General features: G+C 51.0%; 2 protein-coding genes across 2 annotated transcripts; both read right to left on the bottom strand.

Moving 5' to 3' along the window:
* Positions 1–84: 84 nt before the first annotated feature.
* Positions 85–4356, bottom strand: SAR1A (secretion associated Ras related GTPase 1A). Its single transcript, XM_050976240.1, has 7 exons — positions 4267–4356; positions 3843–3917; positions 2890–3009; positions 2394–2459; positions 1916–2019; positions 1338–1469; positions 85–760 (listed from the first exon to the last, which is right to left on the bottom strand). The coding sequence occupies exons 2-7, from the start codon at positions 3898–3900 to the stop codon at positions 644–646; spliced, it is 597 nt and encodes a 198-aa protein (XP_050832197.1). The 5' UTR covers positions 3901–3917; positions 4267–4356; the 3' UTR covers positions 85–643.
* Positions 4357–5336: 980 nt separating this feature from the next.
* PPA1 (inorganic pyrophosphatase 1) lies at positions 5337–16562 on the bottom strand. The gene is made up of 11 exons (XM_009098846.3): positions 16453–16562; positions 16251–16315; positions 12748–12801; positions 11589–11708; positions 9935–10021; positions 9532–9658; positions 8939–9066; positions 7493–7578; positions 7203–7272; positions 6299–6338; positions 5337–5668 (listed from the first exon to the last, which is right to left on the bottom strand). The coding sequence occupies exons 1-11, from the start codon at positions 16514–16516 to the stop codon at positions 5637–5639; spliced, it is 873 nt and encodes a 290-aa protein (XP_009097094.1). The 5' UTR covers positions 16517–16562; the 3' UTR covers positions 5337–5636.
* Between the last annotated feature and the right edge of the window lie 1147 nt (positions 16563–17709).

Here is a 17709-nt window from a genome sequence, read left to right as displayed (position 1 = left end):
TAAAGAAGCTGGGATTGCACACCTCAGTCCCGACGGCACCTCGCCGTCATCGGTCAGCGTGACACAGCACAGCCACCCTACAGCTCAGTTAAGCCCAAATGCTATGTTTATTGAGGACTTCTAATATCGTGATACCTTGGTTCAGTAATTTGTGAAATACCTAAATACCGTTAAATATATTTTTAAAAAACCCTAAACCAGACTCTGGACTAAACAAGATGAACATTAAACTAAAAAGTTAGAAGGGACGCCATTTACATTAACACTTTCTTTAAAAAATATAATTGCTTTTTTCCTTTTCCGTTTTTTGTTTGTTTGTTTGTTTGTTTTTGAAGTCAATTAACCACAGTGGTGAGACGTGCTCTCTTTTTCAGCTGTTACACTGCAGCGTGCAGAGTTTTGCCTTCCCAGGCTGGAGCAGCCCCGCTGTCACCCAACTGGGCAGGGACAACTCAGGAGCGGCGCTGCCTCCCCGCCGCGCGGAAAAGAGCGGTGTCACCACTGTGCCATATGGGCAGCTGGAAACCAGGAGTCTCTTGGACAATGCCAGGAAAGCCTTCCATGTTCTAATAGAAAAGTCCATAGGAAGCTGAAGTGAACAGGATCAGTCCAGAGGAGTAAAACTCTCGTGTCCGTGCCGGCGTCAGTCGATGTACTGCGATAGCCAGCGGAAGCCCTCACCGTAGCCTTGCCTCTTGAGCACGCTGCACATGAACACCTCCATGGGGCGCGCGTTCAGGTCCTTCAGTGGCACGTTTCCCTGGGGAAATTCAAACAGGAGTCACATCTGCACCCCTGGCGCCCTGGGGGAAGCGCCCAGCGAGCCACAGCCATGAAGCTCGTCTTGCAGGCCCTTTGTGTGTGCGCTGCATTTTGGACAATCCCAGCAGCCTCAAAACTTGCCCAAGGGCAGCATCAGAGCTTTGGGTTGGCAGGGACCTTAAAGATCACCTCATTCCACCCCACTGCCTGGTCCCACTATCCCAGGTTGCTCCAAGCCCTGTCCAGCCTGGCCTTGAACACTTCCAGGGATCCCAGGGGCAGCCACAGCTTCAGTGGGCAACCTGTGCCAGTGCCTGCCCACCCTCACAGGGAAGAATCTCTTCCCAATCTCCCATCTGAACCTGCCCTCTGGCACTGGGAAGCCAGTCCCTCTTGTCCCACCACTCCATAGCTTTTGAACAGTCTCTCTCTCCTAGGCTCCCTTCAGGCACACCATCATTATGATCACTGATTCACCTTGACCAGTTAGTGGAGTAATTCCCACCAATCCCAGCTGGATCAGGGCTCAGGCTCTCCCCTGCCCGTGCCAAGGCAAGGTCTGGATGGCTCCCTACCTTCCCTGTGGTCTGTCCGTAGAGCCCGAAGATCTCCCGCAGTTTCTCCTCGCTGATGGCCTCTGGTCTGTCGATTTTGTTTCCCAGGATAAGGATTGGCACATTGGATATTGTCTCATCTGTCATTAGCGCCTGCGTGCAAGAGCCGACAAGGATTCAGCAGAGAGGTGGAAAAAGGAGTCATTGCCTGAAGGAAATGGTTTTGTTGGAGCTCTGGGACCAACAAGGGCTCGTTTCTGGGGCTTCCAGACTCCTGTGGAAGACTCACAGGGTTCCTGAGGCTGGAAAATCCCTGCCAACCCATGGAGTCTCAGCTCGTCCCCAGCCCAGAGCACTGAGTGCCATGTCCAACCCTTCCTTGGACACCTCCAAAGCTCCCTGGGCAGCCCCTACCAAGGCTTGAGCATCCTTTCCATGCAGAAATTCCTGCTGCTCTACAACCTGAGCCTCCCCTGAACCCAAGTGGCTGACCCAGAGCAAGGACATCCAGGCTCCTCCAGCTCTGAGAGAGATGGCTGTTATTCATAATTTAGCTGATCAGAGATCTTGGAGAAGGGAAAGAAGGGAAGTGTATTTACATTAAGCTCAACTTTGGATTCCATAAGCCGTGAGTGATCTGCACAGTCCACCAGGAAGACAATCCCATTGATGGCAGGCAGGTAGTTCTTCCAGACCCGGCGAGCTGGAAAACACAAGGGACAAACACCGCCCTGTGAAATCCCCACACAAGGAAAAATTCACCAAACCTCAGCAACCATGGCTGCCTTTTTAGCCAGGCTTTCTTCCTTCCAATAGTTTTGTGTATAAAAGGGCAAAAAAACTGTGTTTAAAACTTCTAGAAAGCAATTACCCAAACTAAATTATATCTGAGTCCTCCACAGCTAAAAATACTTCAGGCAGCAGGGCAAGAACTGGCAGCATTTCCTTCCAAGCCATCCTACAGCCAGGAGGTTGCTTCCACGTGTTGTTCCATAAATAAATCCAGGCAACAAATAATTAGGCACTGCTAATTGCTGACACTAGTCAGGATCAATTTTTGGTCATTTTTTTCCTTACCTTGTTCATGTCCACCCAGATCAAAAGTCGTGAAGGTCATTCCAGCAATCGTCAGCTCCTCTGATGCTGAAATGGAAAACACAGGTGGGATTCAGGAAAACAAGGAAGTTGTGACAGAAAGAGTTTCTTGGGTATCACATACACTCCTCTAACAAGGAATTCCCTGAACTTCCTGTGGAATTCAGGAGCACTTTCCCAAAACCACGACCGGTAGGAAATACTTTCTCCTGCTTCCCACTGAAGCTTTTTAACCTGCAATTATTATCCTTCATTAGGCTTTTCCTTAGGAAAATCTTCCCTTTCTATTAATTGAGCCACACCAGTTGCTGGGCATTTCTAGAGAGGAAAAGATGCAATTCAGCTGGGGGAACCACAGTGCAGCTCGAGTTTTGAGACCCTCAAATCCCCCAAGCAGAGCTTCTTCCTACACCGTGCCCCCCCCACCACAATTCCAGAGGGAAAGCCATGCCAGGAGGCTTTTCCCAGGGACACTTACTGGGATGTAGCGTGGGGACGTGCTGACCCAGCCTGTCATCTTTGAGCATGTGCAGCAGAGTGGTTTTCCCTGCATTATCCAAGCCCAGGAACACCAGCTTTCCAGACTTCTTGTACAAACCTGCCAGGAGAAGGAAGAGAGCAAGAGGAAAACTCCAGCAGGCTCACCCAGAGCGCCACGCTGCTTTTTTTGGGGAAGGCCTTTCCCAGAGCTCTGCTGCCACCTGTGCACACTTCCAGGGGCAGCAGGGAAAACACACACAGCTCAAACAGCCTTTTTCCAAGGCGTGTTTACAGCAATGGACATTTCCTAAGCTCCTGCTCCCGTCAGTGTTCCATTCTTTCCTCCACCCTAGCAGCACAGGACAGTGTGCAGCAGAACATTATGGATCAGTCTGTGTCCTCAAAAAATGGGAAAACTGAACAAATTCATAAAAGACAGCAGGCAGTTGTCCAAGAAAAAGTGCAAAGCAGGGAACAGTGAGTTGTTTTCTTGGCATAAACTGATTTTTGTCGTGTCTGCCAGAGGAAAGCTCCCAGAGGTTTCCAACGGGACCTCTTCTCACCCCGTCCCTCTCATCCTCCCTTCAAGAGGGGATCAAGAGAATGGGCACCCCATCCTCCAGCAAGGCTTTGCACTGGAATCCAGGACTCTGGAAGGAGGACGAGGAGGATAGGGCTCCCTCCCTGGCGAGGCAGCTCCTCTGCCTGGGGCTGGACAGGCTTCCAAAGGACAAGAAAAACACCTGAGTGGGAGCCCAACGCCCCCAAATACTCCCAAAGTTTCTCTGCACCAGTGTTAAAGCCCCTTTATTGATACAGAGCTTCCTCAGCAGACTTTGCACTGGCCAGAGCTGCTGCACACCGCCTCAACCCCCGGCTTTTATGGGATGCTGGCAACGGGAGAAGCCAAACCCACCCAGACGGGGCTGCCAGGGGCTGCCGAGGCATTACCTAGGAACTGCAAGACGCTGCTGAAGCCGTTGTAGAGCCATTCGAAGATGAAAGACATCTCTGGAAACAAAATGCCTGCGGGGGACAAAACCCCAACCCCGAGTTACAAAGGGTCGGTGCCCAAAGGGAGCTGCGGTCAGGGGGTCCGGGACGGGGCATGGGGGATCCCGGGGACGGGAGGGGTCTGGGGGAGCGGGGGCCAAGGGGAACGGAGGTGAAGGAGACACGGGATGAGGGGCACCGGGGTGAGGGGCACCGGCCTCAAGGGCGGGCGGCGCGGCCTGGCCCCCGCCCCGCCCCCGCTCTGCCTGCGTGTCACCCCCCGCGCCGGCGCCGCCCCTCTCCCGGGCCCGCCACGGGCCCGCCGCCCCGCTGAGCGCCCCGCCGGGCCCAGCCGGCCCGCACGGCCACCGCCGCCGCTCACCCCCGGCTGCCCCCGGGCCGCCGCCGCCGCCGCCACCGAGTCCCGTCCGCGGCCACCGCCAGCGCCCCGCCGGAAATACGTCAGCGCGCGCCCCGCCCGCTTCCGGCCCCGCTGGCCCCGCGCGCCGGGGGCTACAGCGGGCGGCACAGGGAGGCCGCGGGTTCGAGACCCGCCCGCGCCCCGCGGGAACCCCGGTTCGAGACTGGCCCGGGGCTGCAGGGACGCGGTATCCAGCTGCTCCGGGGAGCTCCCGGCTGGACACGAGGAGCGATTTCTGCATGGAAAGGGTGGTGAGACACTGAGGGGGCAGTGACCAGCCCCGGAGCTCTCGGGACCAAGGTGGGGAACCCTTCACAGGCTGGACTCCATCAGCTCTGAGGTCCAGCCCCAGGGGTTCTGTGCTTTTGTGACCCCCCCAGCTCCAGGAAGGGAAAGGAGTGTGAAAAATGTGTGGTTTATGATTGGCTTTTCGCAAATACTCAAATGAATATTATATGTGTTGTGTTAGAAAGTGATGCTGTATTAATTGTCTTAAGTTGTGTGTTAAATATAGTCTTAGGTTATAACAAAATGCTAAAATAGAAACTGTGCTATGTAGGATAGTGTTTTTAAAGAAAGAACTCGCATTGAGATAGCAGCCACAGGTCTCCTAAATCTTTCAGAGAAAGAGAATTTATTGCTCCATTATCAGAAGAAACAAACTTCTTCCTGCCTCGCTCAGCCCTGAAGAGGATTCAGAGGAAGAAGCTGACCCTGGCCAGACAGAATCCTGGGTTTGAATGGAATTGATGTATCATGTGTGAAGTGTATGAATATACAACAGGCTGTTGTTTTTAAGGGTTAATCCTCTGTTAACGTGGGTCCTTTTTCGGGCTTATTTTGCTCAGAAAGAGGTACCCAGACTGTCTGTAACTCTTTGTTTTTGTTGTCTCGTCCTAAATCCTAATAGTCCCAATTATTATTACTGTAATTATATTACTAATTTTATAACCATTTTATTACTATTCAACTTATAAAATTTTAACAAACAAGTGACTGGCGTTTTCAACAGAGAGGGAGCCCCACAGCACTGGATTTCAGTAGTTTTTTATTTCTATCATCCATACACATCCCAGGTGAGTAATCTCCTGTCACGACTGAGAGCACGCCACGTGACCGTGCACAAAGCAGGGTGTTTGGATTTTATAAATTATTTCTTCCAGCCTCCACCAGGCCTCAGCAGACACGTCACTGCTAGGTATGGAATTCTAATCAGCAAAGTTACAGGCAAGGTCTTCTGGCTGACACTGAAGCTATTTTTCTGCTCTATTCCTGCGTGTGGCAGTTCCTCGGTGGGAAGGACACAGCTGTCTCACCACCATCCTCAGGACTTAGTTTTTCTGGTAGTAGAACCATTTGTCAACTGTGTGGGGCAGAAAAAAGGAGGGGGTTAGTCCCCTGTGAGCCACCCAGTTATTAAGTAGTTATGTGGCAGTGTGTGTGTGTGTGTCACCTCCAGCTCAGGGGTTTCCTCTGCTCCTGGCAACAGCTCCTCAGCACAGCAAACAGGTTCTGGCACAACCCTGATTACGTGGATTTGTTTTCCCAGAGCAGTCAGCCTTACTCATTAGGAGCATCCATGACTTGGTGCAGGCAAGGACAGCAAGCCAGGCTTCCCTCTGGCTCGGCTGTCTCAGGGAGGCAAAGCCTCCAGCTCCCACGCCCACATGGGAGACACACATTTTTAATAAAATAATAAACCTCCACAGGTTTATTCCCCATGAAGGGACTGCAAGTGTCAGCCCAGCTCCTCTTTCTGCTCCCAACACCACCCTCAGCTTGCCCTTGGGCCTTGGCCTGGCTGCAGCACCATCCAGGTTTAGTTCAGCCCCTGCTTTTCCTGGCTGCAGCACCATCCAGGTTTAGTTCAGCCCCTCATTTTTCTGGCTGCAGCACCATCCAGGTTTAGTTCAGCCCCTGGTTTTCCTAAGGACAGCTGCTCTGAGGAAGCCCCTGCTGGGTGCTGGGGTCTCAGGGGGGGTTTGAGGCTCACCTTCGGGTGGGATGGGGCTGGCAGCTTTACACGGCGGCGCCTGAAACGAGAAGGGTGTCATCAGAGACCAGAGGTGCCCTTCACTCTCCACACAGCATTTAGGGCTGCACAAATCTTTCCTGAGCACCATCTGAGCCCCTGTGGCAGCTGCTCAGCTGTGGGGGAACAACTGAGCTCCCGTGCAGCATCCTGTCATTCCTGGAGCCTCCCCATTCCAGGGATGCCCGAGGGGCTCTGCCCCAGGGCCATCTGACTCCCAGCACAGGCAGTTCCCACTCCAGACCCTGCACAGGTGCAGGCAGCTGCTTTAGAAAAAACCACCATGCTTTTAAAGGTCTCTCCAAGGCTACAGAGAGACTCAGGTTTCTAGTTATGGAAGAGAGGCAAGATTTACATTTTGGTTTTCCTGTTCCCCCCCTATAAGCCCTTTCAGGTTGCCAACAGCAGGACTCTTCAAGCCTAGGGAGACACAATTAATTCCTGAGGCTGGACAGGAGAACTACACCAGGAATGTCAAGCTCTTCATTCTGAAGCTACAAAATCCCTGGGGAATTAGACTCTCTTTTCTCAGAGGGAGACCTGTACTGTGAAGCTCTTGGAAGCCCAAACATGAAAACCCTCTCAGAACAGCTGACAGCCAAGCTACAGCTCAGAAGTTTAGCCCTCCACGCAACCTCCATTTGGGATTCCATCTCTTGGGTGACTAAGGGCAGGGAGAAGCCTCTGGGGGAACGTCTGGTTGGCTCCACATCCATCCTGTTTAACCAGAAGCAGGTGTTCAGCCACGCAAAACACTCTGAGCGTGCCATGTGCCATCCACACAGACAGAACAGTTCACCACACAAACTGCAGTGTTTTCCCTGGCAATAACACCAGGATTTGGCCACTCAAAACTGGTACTTACTGCATCCACAGTAGCTTTTGCACAGTCTTGACTACAGCAGAAGGGGCTGTCAGACACTGTCAGGTTGGTGCTGGAAGACATTGGGCACTTGTGAGAAGGTGCAAGCCCAGCCTTCCCCCAGGAGCATTAAATAATGGAACATGAAGGGTCTCAGCTGCCAGGTGGAGGGGGAAGGCCTGGGGAGGCAGCCAGCAGCTAACAGAAAGCATGGCACCCCTCAGGAAGGGATGTTCCAGGGCTTTTAGTTTAGGGAAGAGGAATGGGGCACATTGCCACAAGCATTCACCTACCAGTTGATCTCCCCTCCATCAGTTTTCTTTGTTATTAAAGCTTTCCAGTGTTCGTGGGTGCCTTTGATGACATCCAGGGCAAAATCCTGAAGTTGGAGATGAGAACAAACATCATATCATGTGGAAGCACCAGACCACCTTCTCCAGACCATCACTCACAAGGAACTGATTTTAGGCTGGAAGAAACCTCTTCCTCTCCAGTGCTGTTCTGGAAGAGCAGAAACTCCCAGCTGCAACAACCAGGATTGTGCAGCAGAATTGTTTTGCTTTCAAGATGGGAGGATCTGCCAAGGTCACAGAGCGAGCTTGGGGCCAAAAGAAACTGAACAGAGTCTCGGGCCAGTGCTCTATTCTAGAAGCACCTCCACCCTGCTGCTCCTCCCACTCGGTTTGTCTCCAGCAGCTGCTGATCCAGGCCTGTCCAGGAGCTCTCTCCACACTCCAGGCAAACAGTTCAGACCAGCAGGAAGAAACATGCAGCTGATCTGGCTTTGCAACTACTTAGAAATGAATTTGTTTCCAGGCAGATTAACCTCTTCCCTTAAAAAGGAGCAATATATGCTCAAGCATTAACCTGTCAGCTGGAGAAGGAAACACACACAGTTCATTGTTGGTGTGAACACTGGCAGTTAAACTCCTGAGCCTGATACCAAACCGAGCCAAATAAAACACTGCAGAGCATGTCTGAGGTTCTTTATCCTGATTTTCCAGTTTCCTTGACAGGTTTCACCCATCCTGAGGGGCAGCAAGGTGTTCCAGCCCGACCAGCCTAGTGCTGTGCTACAGCCAAAGGGGACAAATCCTTCATCACTTCCATTTCCTTTCCCAGAGAGGGCTTTGGGAAGAACTCCCCTCCTCTGCACCACCTCTGGAGCCCTGGGAGTTGAGTCACCTCACTCATGGCACTCCAGGAAGGGCAGGAGTGAGGACACCAAAAGAGGATTTCACCTGCTCAGGAGCAGTAACTTATCTGATCCAACCCAGAGAAGAGGCAGAGTGCTGCCAAGGCAGAGCCTTACTCACAGGGTGTGAGGGAACACTTCATGCCTGAAGGAAGAAGTGTTTTAACTCCTCAGTTAAGTTTAACTTGCACCAGGTTGCAGTGGAACAAAGCCAAGGGGTAAGGGAGGCAAAGGGTGATGTCAAGCTGCCTTTGCTCCAGAGCTGCAGCAAATAAACCTGGGGTTTTCCACCTGGTTCTGACACCAAGGCTCCCAGCCCTCAAGTGATCCCACATGAGAAAAATAATCAACAACACCACGGTGATAACCCCAGGCATTTTTTTCTGGTATTCCTGCACTCACTAGGCTGGAAAAAGCCAGCAGGATGAACTGAAATGAGCTCTCAGCACCCCCATAAAAATCCATTCTCTCAGCACCTCACTCGTGTCCCCACCCAGCCTGAGCTCAGGTTTTGGTGCCTCTGTGCACAGGAAGGTGATCCTACCTTGCCTTTAAATTCCCCATTAAAGGCAAACTGGTTTTCTGGCTTTCCATCAGGTACTTTGTATCTTCTGAACCAGTCCACAGTAGCTTCTAAGTATCCAGGCTTCATCCTTCTGACATCCTCGATGTCTGGCAGGGGACATGGGGTTTGTTAGCCAGAAACAGTAACAGAATGCAGAGAATTACAGAATTCATGTGGCTCTGCTGAGTCGTTCTGGGCTGTGCCTCTTTCAGCCCCTCCTCAGGCAGCCTTAGCAACATTTCAGACAGGTTCCCTGGAGAGCCAGTGAGTCTCTCCTCATCAGGGAAGTTAGTGTTTCATCCCCAGGTGTGTATCCCGAGTGTCCCCAGGAGCATGGACACATTTAAACAGCCTGGATTGGAGGCTTGGGGGACAATCCCTTTCCCTGCACTGCACTTGGAATGCCAGGCTGTGCAGAGGATTGGCCACATGAGACAAACAGCAGTGAAATCTTTTGCTCCAGGACTGTCAGCATCACACCTGATTGCCAGCAGAAGGAGCAAACCCCATCCCCAGCTCCTGCAGGCTCCCAGGGGAGGAAGGGAAGGACTGGAACTCCCCCCAGGACTCACCATTGTAGCTGGCTGCTTCGGGGTCCTCCACATTGATAGCAATGACCTTCCAGTCTGTCTCTCCCTCATCAATCAGAGCCAGCGTGCCCAGCACCTTCACTTGGATGACTTCTCCCCTGGAGCAGACCTGCAAGGACAGAGGCCCTGCTGTCCATCCTGCTGCACCCAAGGAGTGCAGAACAGGAGGCTGTGCAGGGGCTCAGCCAGCAGCCAGCCACCATGAAATTAGCTCTGGCTGTCAGCAGCTCATCAGCCCTGCCTCATCTCAGCAACCATCTCCAGAGGCAGCAGAGGGAAACAGCACATTGTTCAGGGAGGGGAGGTAGGAAATGAATAATGTCCCTGGATAATTGGCTTTGGAGACATTAATTACACGTTTCAGGAGTGGCTGAGGATGCGTTACCTTGCTTCCAATCTCGCACACATCAATGGGATCGTTATCTCCACAGCAACCAGTATTTTCATCCTTGTGACTTGGGTCTTCCCAAGTCTGAAAAACAAACCCCAAACCGGCATAAGAACTCAGAGGTTTAAAGAGGTAGTAAAAGGCAGGTTTATTTCGGGCTATATTTGGGCTACAGTTTCCCTAGGGCCTGGGAAGTTTGAATTCAAGTTAAAAGGTTTCATCTTCCACAAGGTAAGCAGCCCCTCCTACCTACAAACCCCCTTCCAAAAACTTTCCAGACTTCCTTCTCTGTCCCACAGCTGTGTGAAGGTGAAGTTCACATCTATAAAGGGCAATTGTTGATTTGGCTTCCTGCCTGTTCCTCTCCCTATTCATTCCTTAGCAGAAGTTTCCTGAACTCCAGATAGCAGTCCAGCAGAGATGGAAGACAGGCAGAGTGTATTGTTTCCCTTCAATTAAACAATTAAAGACACTGTTAACCCTGTAGAAGTGATAAGAATGTGCAGTCCCACTATGCTCCCCAGTGCATCTCACCCACAGTGATGAATGCACATTGAAGGACACGACTCCAGAGGCCAATTAATTGACTCCAAGAACAAGAGCTGTCTGAAATATGCTCCTGATGGGGAGTGAAAAGCACTCCATGCCCACTTCCATCATAAGGAACATGATGGGGGGGGCGGGTTTGAGATATAAAAAGGAATGTTCTTCCCAAAGTTCTGTGTACCAGGACAAGCCCAGTGTAGTCAGGACCTTGTGATGGATCCAGAGTGTTCAGGAAGATGTTCTGACACCTGGGTGGTGCTGTGGGGCCACAAACACTATCACACTTCTCTACCAGGAAGTGTTAAGCTCTTGATGCATAAACACCTTTGATCCACCAACACATGACAGAGCAAAGACTTCAAAAGACACAACTGTGCACAAAGAAACAGGCACCAGAATCCATTCAAGCAGGAAACGACCCAACCTGCTAAGCCACGTGGGGAAAACACTTGACACGTGCTACTGTCAAGGGCACAAATACCAAATTCGGAGTGTTTGCCTGAGATCTGACACTGACAGCTTATTTCCCTGCAGGAAACCCCAGCCTCAGAGAACATCAGAGGCAAACAGCCTTGTCTGAAGTCCCTCTTTATCTGGCAGTCCCCAGCCATTGAAGAGCACGTGTCCAGATGTCACTATCATGGTGCCACCTTGCCAGCTGTTTCTGGGAAAGCACATCTGTGCAGTGCTGGGCGTTGGCAAGAAGAGTCTCCCATAAAGATTCAGCCTAAATCCTGCACCCTCAGGATAAAGCCCCATGCTCTGCCAGGCAGGAACTGAAGGCACTGCATGGCCAGATGCACCATGACAGCTCCCTTCAGCCACAGAAGGACCTGCCAGCTCCTGCCCAGCCGAGCTCCCAGCAGCAGCTCATCCTCAGGGAGCTTGTTTAAACATCAGATAGAAGCCTAAAACTTGGCATTTCTGCTTAAAAATACCCCTGTTTTCCTGACAGTTTCTCTCCCTCAGCAGGACAACATCTCCAGCTGCAAACACCCTGCTCCAGACCAGACTCTCTGCTGACCTTTTTGCTCATTAATACAGGCACAGGCACCCTCCCTCCTCCCCACCAGGAGGGATGAGCCACTGGGATAAACCACAGTACCTGTGGGATGGCACCATAATTCCAGATGTAGCCCTTGTGGGGAAACACGTTGGCTACGAAGCGCAGCTTCCCCTTCTTCACATCTTGCTTAATTGGGTTTAAGGGTTCCTTTGTGGAAATCTGAAAGAAAGGTTACAAACAAATAAATATGGAATATAATAATTATAATATAGTTATAAAAAAAAGTATATCATACTATGTTATATTAATTATATTATACTACACTATTACATACTATTATATTATATACTGTAATATACTATTATATTATATCCTATTGTATTATATTGTCTAGTACTATATAGTATTATATAGTATTATATAGTATTATATTATATTGTCTAGTATTATATAGTATTAGAGTATAGTTTATTTTAAATTATTATAATATACTATTATAGTATAGTATATGTTTAATTATAATATACATAATACTATATATAATTATATACTATATATAATAGTATATATTTAACTATTATATTATTTATATTACTGTAATTAGTGCTATAATTTATTACTATACTACTATTATATTATATCATATATCAATATTAGATCATATCATATTGTAATATATTGTATTGTATAGTATTATATTATATTGTATATTTTTATTATTATAATATATATAATACTATATATAGTTTTATACTATTATATACTATATATAATAGTATATATTTAATTATTATAATATTATATTCTTTGTATTACTATAATTATTGCTATAATTTATTACTAAATTACTATTATATTATATTATATTAATACAGTTATAAATAAATCCCTCTGCTTTACCCTTTATGAACAAAAAAGTAATTTTTTTAATGGAACTGACAAGGCAAGAGACCAGGAGATGATGCTGATGCCAGCAGCAGATACTAGACACCTCCTGTTGCACTGCCATCCCTTGGGACATGGCTTCCAGCAGACTTACAAGCCTTGGAAGTACATCCCATGGGGTTTAGAGCCATAAAACATTGCTTTAATCAGGAGCCACAGGAGAACACCAGGGCATTCCAACATCTGCAACCACCAGAGCTCCAGCACCAGGCAGGTACTGAGAGGAGAAGTTAGAAACCACTCTGATTCTGGAGGTGGATCTGAGGAGGGACTGGCCAAGCCAAGGATGAGGATGGATCTGTAACGTAGTTACCTCCATTTTAGCATTTGTCCATCGAGGCACCTCCACGACCATGTTGAACACATTCTGAAGAAAGCAAAAGAGCAGTGAGGGGGAGGGAATCTTTTAAACTAGGGAACACAGACAAGTCAGCACAAAAACCAGCCAGTTCACCTGAAACCATCGGTTTCTTCTGCTGGTTTATTTTTTTTTTCAGTGCTAATTTTGACACTTTTGATAAAAGTCCTGTAGCCCAGTCAGTCACATGTCATCACTCCAAGCTGAATCCCACAAAACATCCCAAAGGCCAGACTGAGGTTCCCACACATTCTCCATCAGTTGCCACCTACAAACATCCCCATCCCATTCCTAGGCCACAGGAACAGGTTAAACCAATGGCAAACAGCTGCATACAAGCTACCCTGGACATAACAAAATGGGGTTTGGGCCTTATTTATTAAATACAAGGTGTTTAATGCTTCAGAAAGAGCCACTCTGGCCACTCAGAAAAGACAAGACCAGGACAAACCATCTGTTTATTAGTGTGGGTATCTGTGCACTGCCCTGAATGAGTGAGACCATCACTCCCAAGTATTCCAGCCATAATGTAGGGAAGGATGCCCTTTCTCCAGGCTGACACTCCTGTAAAAGCAGACCCTGCTAGTGGCATGGTGTGAGGATGAAAACGTGGGGGAGAAGTGCAGAACCACATCTCACTGTATCTCGTTTACAGGTGACACTTGAAAACATCTCCTGCTGATCCAGCTGGGCTGAGAGTTCAACGTCAGCCTCCTCTCCAAGGAAACAGGCTTTTCCACACCTGAACCTTAACATCTGCTGTTTGAAGAGATTATGGCTTTTTAACAAAAAGTCAAACCTTGCTCCCTGGCCTGGCCAAGGTTTCTAATCCCCACCTTAAGCAGCATTAGCATGGCAAAGTCCCTCCAACCTGTATTGCCCCATAAGTGGATTGATATTGTGCAACAAGGGCTGTTACATCACTGATTTTGCCCACACCCTTCCCCAGCAGAGCTTTTTTACAACCCCTTAATTAGCAGGGGGTCACTGCTCATTTGCATTTTGCATGCAGAAAGGCACAGGGCTGGGTTTATTCCTAACTCCAGGGAAGGAATGAGGCAACTGGAACAGGCTGGGCTGGGAGCTTACAGCTTTGCAGGCAGGGAAAGATGACTTGGGGCTGCATCTTTGTAAGGACTGAAGGTCCCCCATGGTCCAACTTGGCCAAAGACACAGAGAGCAGCTCAAGGTCATCCCTTTGCAATGACACAGGTCTGGGTAATGCCAACACAGCCCAGCCTGAGCCTGAAAAAAAACACCCTGCAATCCTCTCAGCGTCTTAGGAGTCTGAGGATAAAGATCAAGGAGCCCAGACTGGGTGGGACAACCTTTTGCTCTGCAGCTGGCAGCCCACCTGCTAAGTGATGGGTAAAACCTCAGGGCTGAGGCACTCCAGCCACAGAGAGAGCCCCATGGGAGCAGCACTATTGTGTAACTTCAGGGACTGTGACCTTCAGCTATTGGGACTTTTTTCTCTGAATGACTTGGCACAGAGGTGCTGGCAGCAGCACAGCCTGCCTGAGGGCACAGCAGTTTCCCCTATTAAGCACTACCAGGTCAAGGAACTCCCCCTCACCTCTGTACTCACTCCCCTGCTCCTTCCTTCCCTGTTCTGCAGGGATTGCAAAGCGTGGCATTATCTGGATTTTCCTTGTCTGGGTTACCTGCCAGGCACCGGCACTGGGAACTGCTTCCCTACTGAGCCACTGCTGAGTCCTTGATGACCACAATCCATCTTTTCTCCTCTGTGAAGGCAAAAGCCACTACACACTTCCCAGAGCACCTCAGGTAGCTCCATCACCTTCCCCTCAGCACCTCAATCAGCTGCTTTTCAGAGGTTCATCTCTCAGCTTTTTTCCTTTTTCCTTTCCCAGAACCACTCCCCACCTCTGAATTCCAGCTCTCTCCAACACGTAGTAGCTGCTTCACTACATTTCCCAAGCAGCACAGCTTTATAGTCAGAGAAAGGAACAAACTACAACAGTAAAGGAAACAGTCAGAGAGCCCGAGGCACCACTGAAAATACATTACATGAAAACTGAAACAACCATTTTGATTTCCTGAAGCTGGGGCATTTTTTTACTCAGAACAGCCTAATCTGACTAACCACTGGCTGCTAGAAGGATGTGAAAGCCCTGCAGCACTGCAAGGGGCAGGTTCTGCCAGGCAAGAGGTCTCAGGAGATGCTCCAGCAGGAATTTAACCTGTTTATCTTCACCCTCTGTTCTTTGTCAGATTATCCTGCAGACCACAGCCAAACCCCAAGCCTGAAATACCATGCAGCACCCATAGGAATGAGGGTAGACATTACAAAAAAAAGCAGTTTTCTGCTTAGCTAACCCAAAATGCCTGCATGGGTGAGCTGAAGCCAACCACTCACATCTCTGATGCAGAAAATGGGAATGAGATCATCCATTCTCTTCTCCTGGGTCGCTCCACCCGAGGCCAGGATGGAGAGAAACCCATTCCTTGTAGGGTGAGCCTGCCCCAGGTGTCTCATGCTGCAGACTCCCTGATCCTCTGTGTGTTCCCAGATCCCCTGGACCCTGGGATGTTCCCAGATCCCCATGTCCCTTGGATGTTTCAGGACCCCTGGTCTCTTGCATGTTCCCAGATCCCCTGATCCCCTGTGTGTTCCAGGACCCCCCAGTTCTCCTAGATGCTCCAGCACCCTTGATCTCCTGTGTGTTCCCAGATCCTCTGATCCCTAGGTTGTTCCCAGATCCCCATGTTCCCTCGACATTTCAGGAGCTCTGGTCTTCTGCGTGTTCCCGGATCCTCATGTCCTTTGGATGTTCCAGGAACCCCTGGTCCCCCTGGATATTTCAGCACCCCTGATCTCCTGTGTGTTCCCAGATCCCCTGGTCCCCGGGGTGTTTCAGGATCCCTGGTGTCCCCTGCATGTTCCCAGGATGTTCCCAGATCCCCTGATCCCCTGCGTGTTCCCAGATCCCCTGGTCCCCTGAGTGCTCCCAGATCCCCTGGACCCCGGGATGTTCCCAGATCCCCATGTCCCCTGTGTGTTCCTAGATCCCCTGAGTGCTCCCAGATCCCCTGGTCCCCGGGGTGTTTCAGGATCCCTGGTGTCCCCTGCATGTTCCCAGACCCCCTGGATCCCGGGATGTTCCCAGATCCCCTGGTCCCCTGCATGTTCCCAGATCCCCATGTCCCCTGTGTGCTCCCAGATCCCCTGCGTGCTCCCAGATCCCCTGATCCCCTGTGTGCTCCCAGATCCCCATGTCCCCTGTGTGCTCCCAGATCCCCTGGACCCCTGTGTGCTCCCAGATCCCCATGTCCCCTGCATGTTCCCAGACCCCCTGGACCCCGGGATATTCCCAGATCCCCATGTCCTCTGCGTGTTCCCAGATCCCCCGATCCCTTGGATGTTCCAAGACCCCGGATCTCCCGGATGTTTCAGGACTCCCCGATGCCCCGCGTGTTTCAGGACCTCCTCTTACCTTCCCGGCGTCCGCGTAGATGGGGATATCGTGGAAAGGGGAGATGTAGCGCCCGGCGGCATCCTCTGCAAGGCAAGGGGAGGGAGCCCAGTCACACGCCGCCGGCACACCCCGGCGGCTCGCACCTGAGCGGGCTCGGGCGAGTGCCGGCGGGGTGTGGAGGGTCAGGAGGGGCAGGGGAGGGTGGCGGGGCGGCACTCACTGAAGAAGAGCCGGTACTCGGGGCTGTGGGGCCCGGCGCGCTCCTCCACGCCGTACCCCGACATCGCCGCGCACGCGCCCGCGCTCGCCGCCGCCGCCGGAGGGGGGTGTGTGTGGTGGGGGACACACTGCGCATGCGCCGCCCGCGAGCCCGGCCCGCCCCGCGCCACGCGGCGCCGCAGGGAATGGCCCGGTCCGGCTGGGAATGGTCATTCCTGGTTGGGAATGGCCCTGCCTGGCTTGGAATGGTTCTTCCCGGCTGGCAATGGTTCTTCCCAGCTTGCAATAGTTCTTCCCAGCTTGGAATGGTCCTGCCCAGCTGGGAATGGTTCTTCCTGGTTGGGAATGGTTCTTCCTGGTTGGGAATGGTTCTTCCTGGCTGGGAATGGTCATTCCTGGTTTGGAATTGTCATTCCCAGTTTGGAATGGTTCTTCCTGGTTAGGAATGGTTCTTCCAGGTTGGGAATGGTTTTTCCCGGCTGGGAATGGTCATTTCTGGTTGGAAATGCTTCTGCCCAGCTGGGAATGGTCTTGCCTGGCTAGGAATGGTTCTTCCCAGCTTGGAATGGTTCTTCCCAGCTTGGAATGGTTCTTCCTGATTGGGAATGGTTCTTCCTGGCTGAGAATGGTTATTCCTGGCTGGGAATGGTTATTCCTGGCTGGGAATGGTTCTGCTGGGCTGGGAACAGGCCTTCCTGGCTTGGAATGGTTCTTCCCAGCTTGGAATGGCCCTGCCTGGTTTGGAATGGTTCTTCCTGGCTTGGAATGGCTCTTCCTGGCTGGGAGTGGTCATTCCTGGCTTGGAATAGTCCTGCCTGGCTTAGAATAGTTATTCCTGGCTTGGAATAGCCCTGCCTGGCTTGGAATGTTCTCCCTGGCATGTAATGGGCCTGCCCAGCTTGGAACGGTCCTGCTCGCCATGGCCACAACAGCCTGGGCTGTCACGGACCCGCACAGAGTGGTCCCAGCCCAGCACAGTTCAGCATGGCCACGGTAGCAAGGGGTGGCATGGTCCAGCACGGCATGGTTCTGCCTGGCATGGCCACACCAGGGTGGGCTGGCACAATCTGGCATGGCATGAATCGGCCCAGCACGGGTGTAACAGCATGGGGTGTCGTGGACTGGCATGGCACGGGCAATGGGGTATGGTGGGATGTGGTCCGGAATGGCCACAAATGCAAGGAGTGGCATTGTCCTGCATGGCGTGGTTTGGTCTAGAAGGGTCACAGTAGCATGGGATGGCTTGGTCCAGAATGGC

This window comes from Serinus canaria, chromosome 6 (assembly GCF_022539315.1).
Source record: "Serinus canaria isolate serCan28SL12 chromosome 6, serCan2020, whole genome shotgun sequence".
Classification (NCBI taxonomy): Eukaryota; Metazoa; Chordata; class Aves; order Passeriformes; family Fringillidae; genus Serinus; species Serinus canaria.
Note: the sequence above shows the minus strand (reverse complement) of the source record. Positions and strands in the feature narration are given on the sequence as shown.

What these genes read in the sequence shown, in the direction of transcription:
- SAR1A (XM_050976240.1), bottom strand. Translation starts at nt 3,900, where the DNA reads ATGTCTTTCATCTTCGAATGGCTCTACAACGGCTTCAGCAGCGTCTTG. An exon ending in TCTGGGTGGACATGAACAAG is followed by an intron (nt 2,020 to 2,393) that starts GTAAGGAAAAAA and finishes TGTGTTTTCCAG; the next exon opens with CTCGCCGGGTCTGGAAGAAC. An exon ending in AATCCAAAGTTGAGCTTAAT is followed by an intron (nt 1,470 to 1,915) that starts GTAAATACACTT and finishes TCTTGCACGCAG; the next exon opens with GCGCTAATGACAGATGAGAC.
- PPA1 (XM_009098846.3), bottom strand. Translation starts at nt 16,516, where the DNA reads ATGTCGGGGTACGGCGTGGAGGAGCGCGCCGGGCCCCACAGCCCCGAG. An exon ending in ATGGGGAATTTAAAGGCAAG is followed by an intron (nt 7,579 to 8,938) that starts GTAGGATCACCT and finishes CTCCAACTTCAG; the next exon opens with GATTTTGCCCTGGATGTCAT. An exon ending in GATGGAGGGGAGATCAACTG is followed by an intron (nt 7,273 to 7,492) that starts GTAGGTGAATGC and finishes AATGTCTTCCAG; the next exon opens with CACCAACCTGACAGTGTCTG.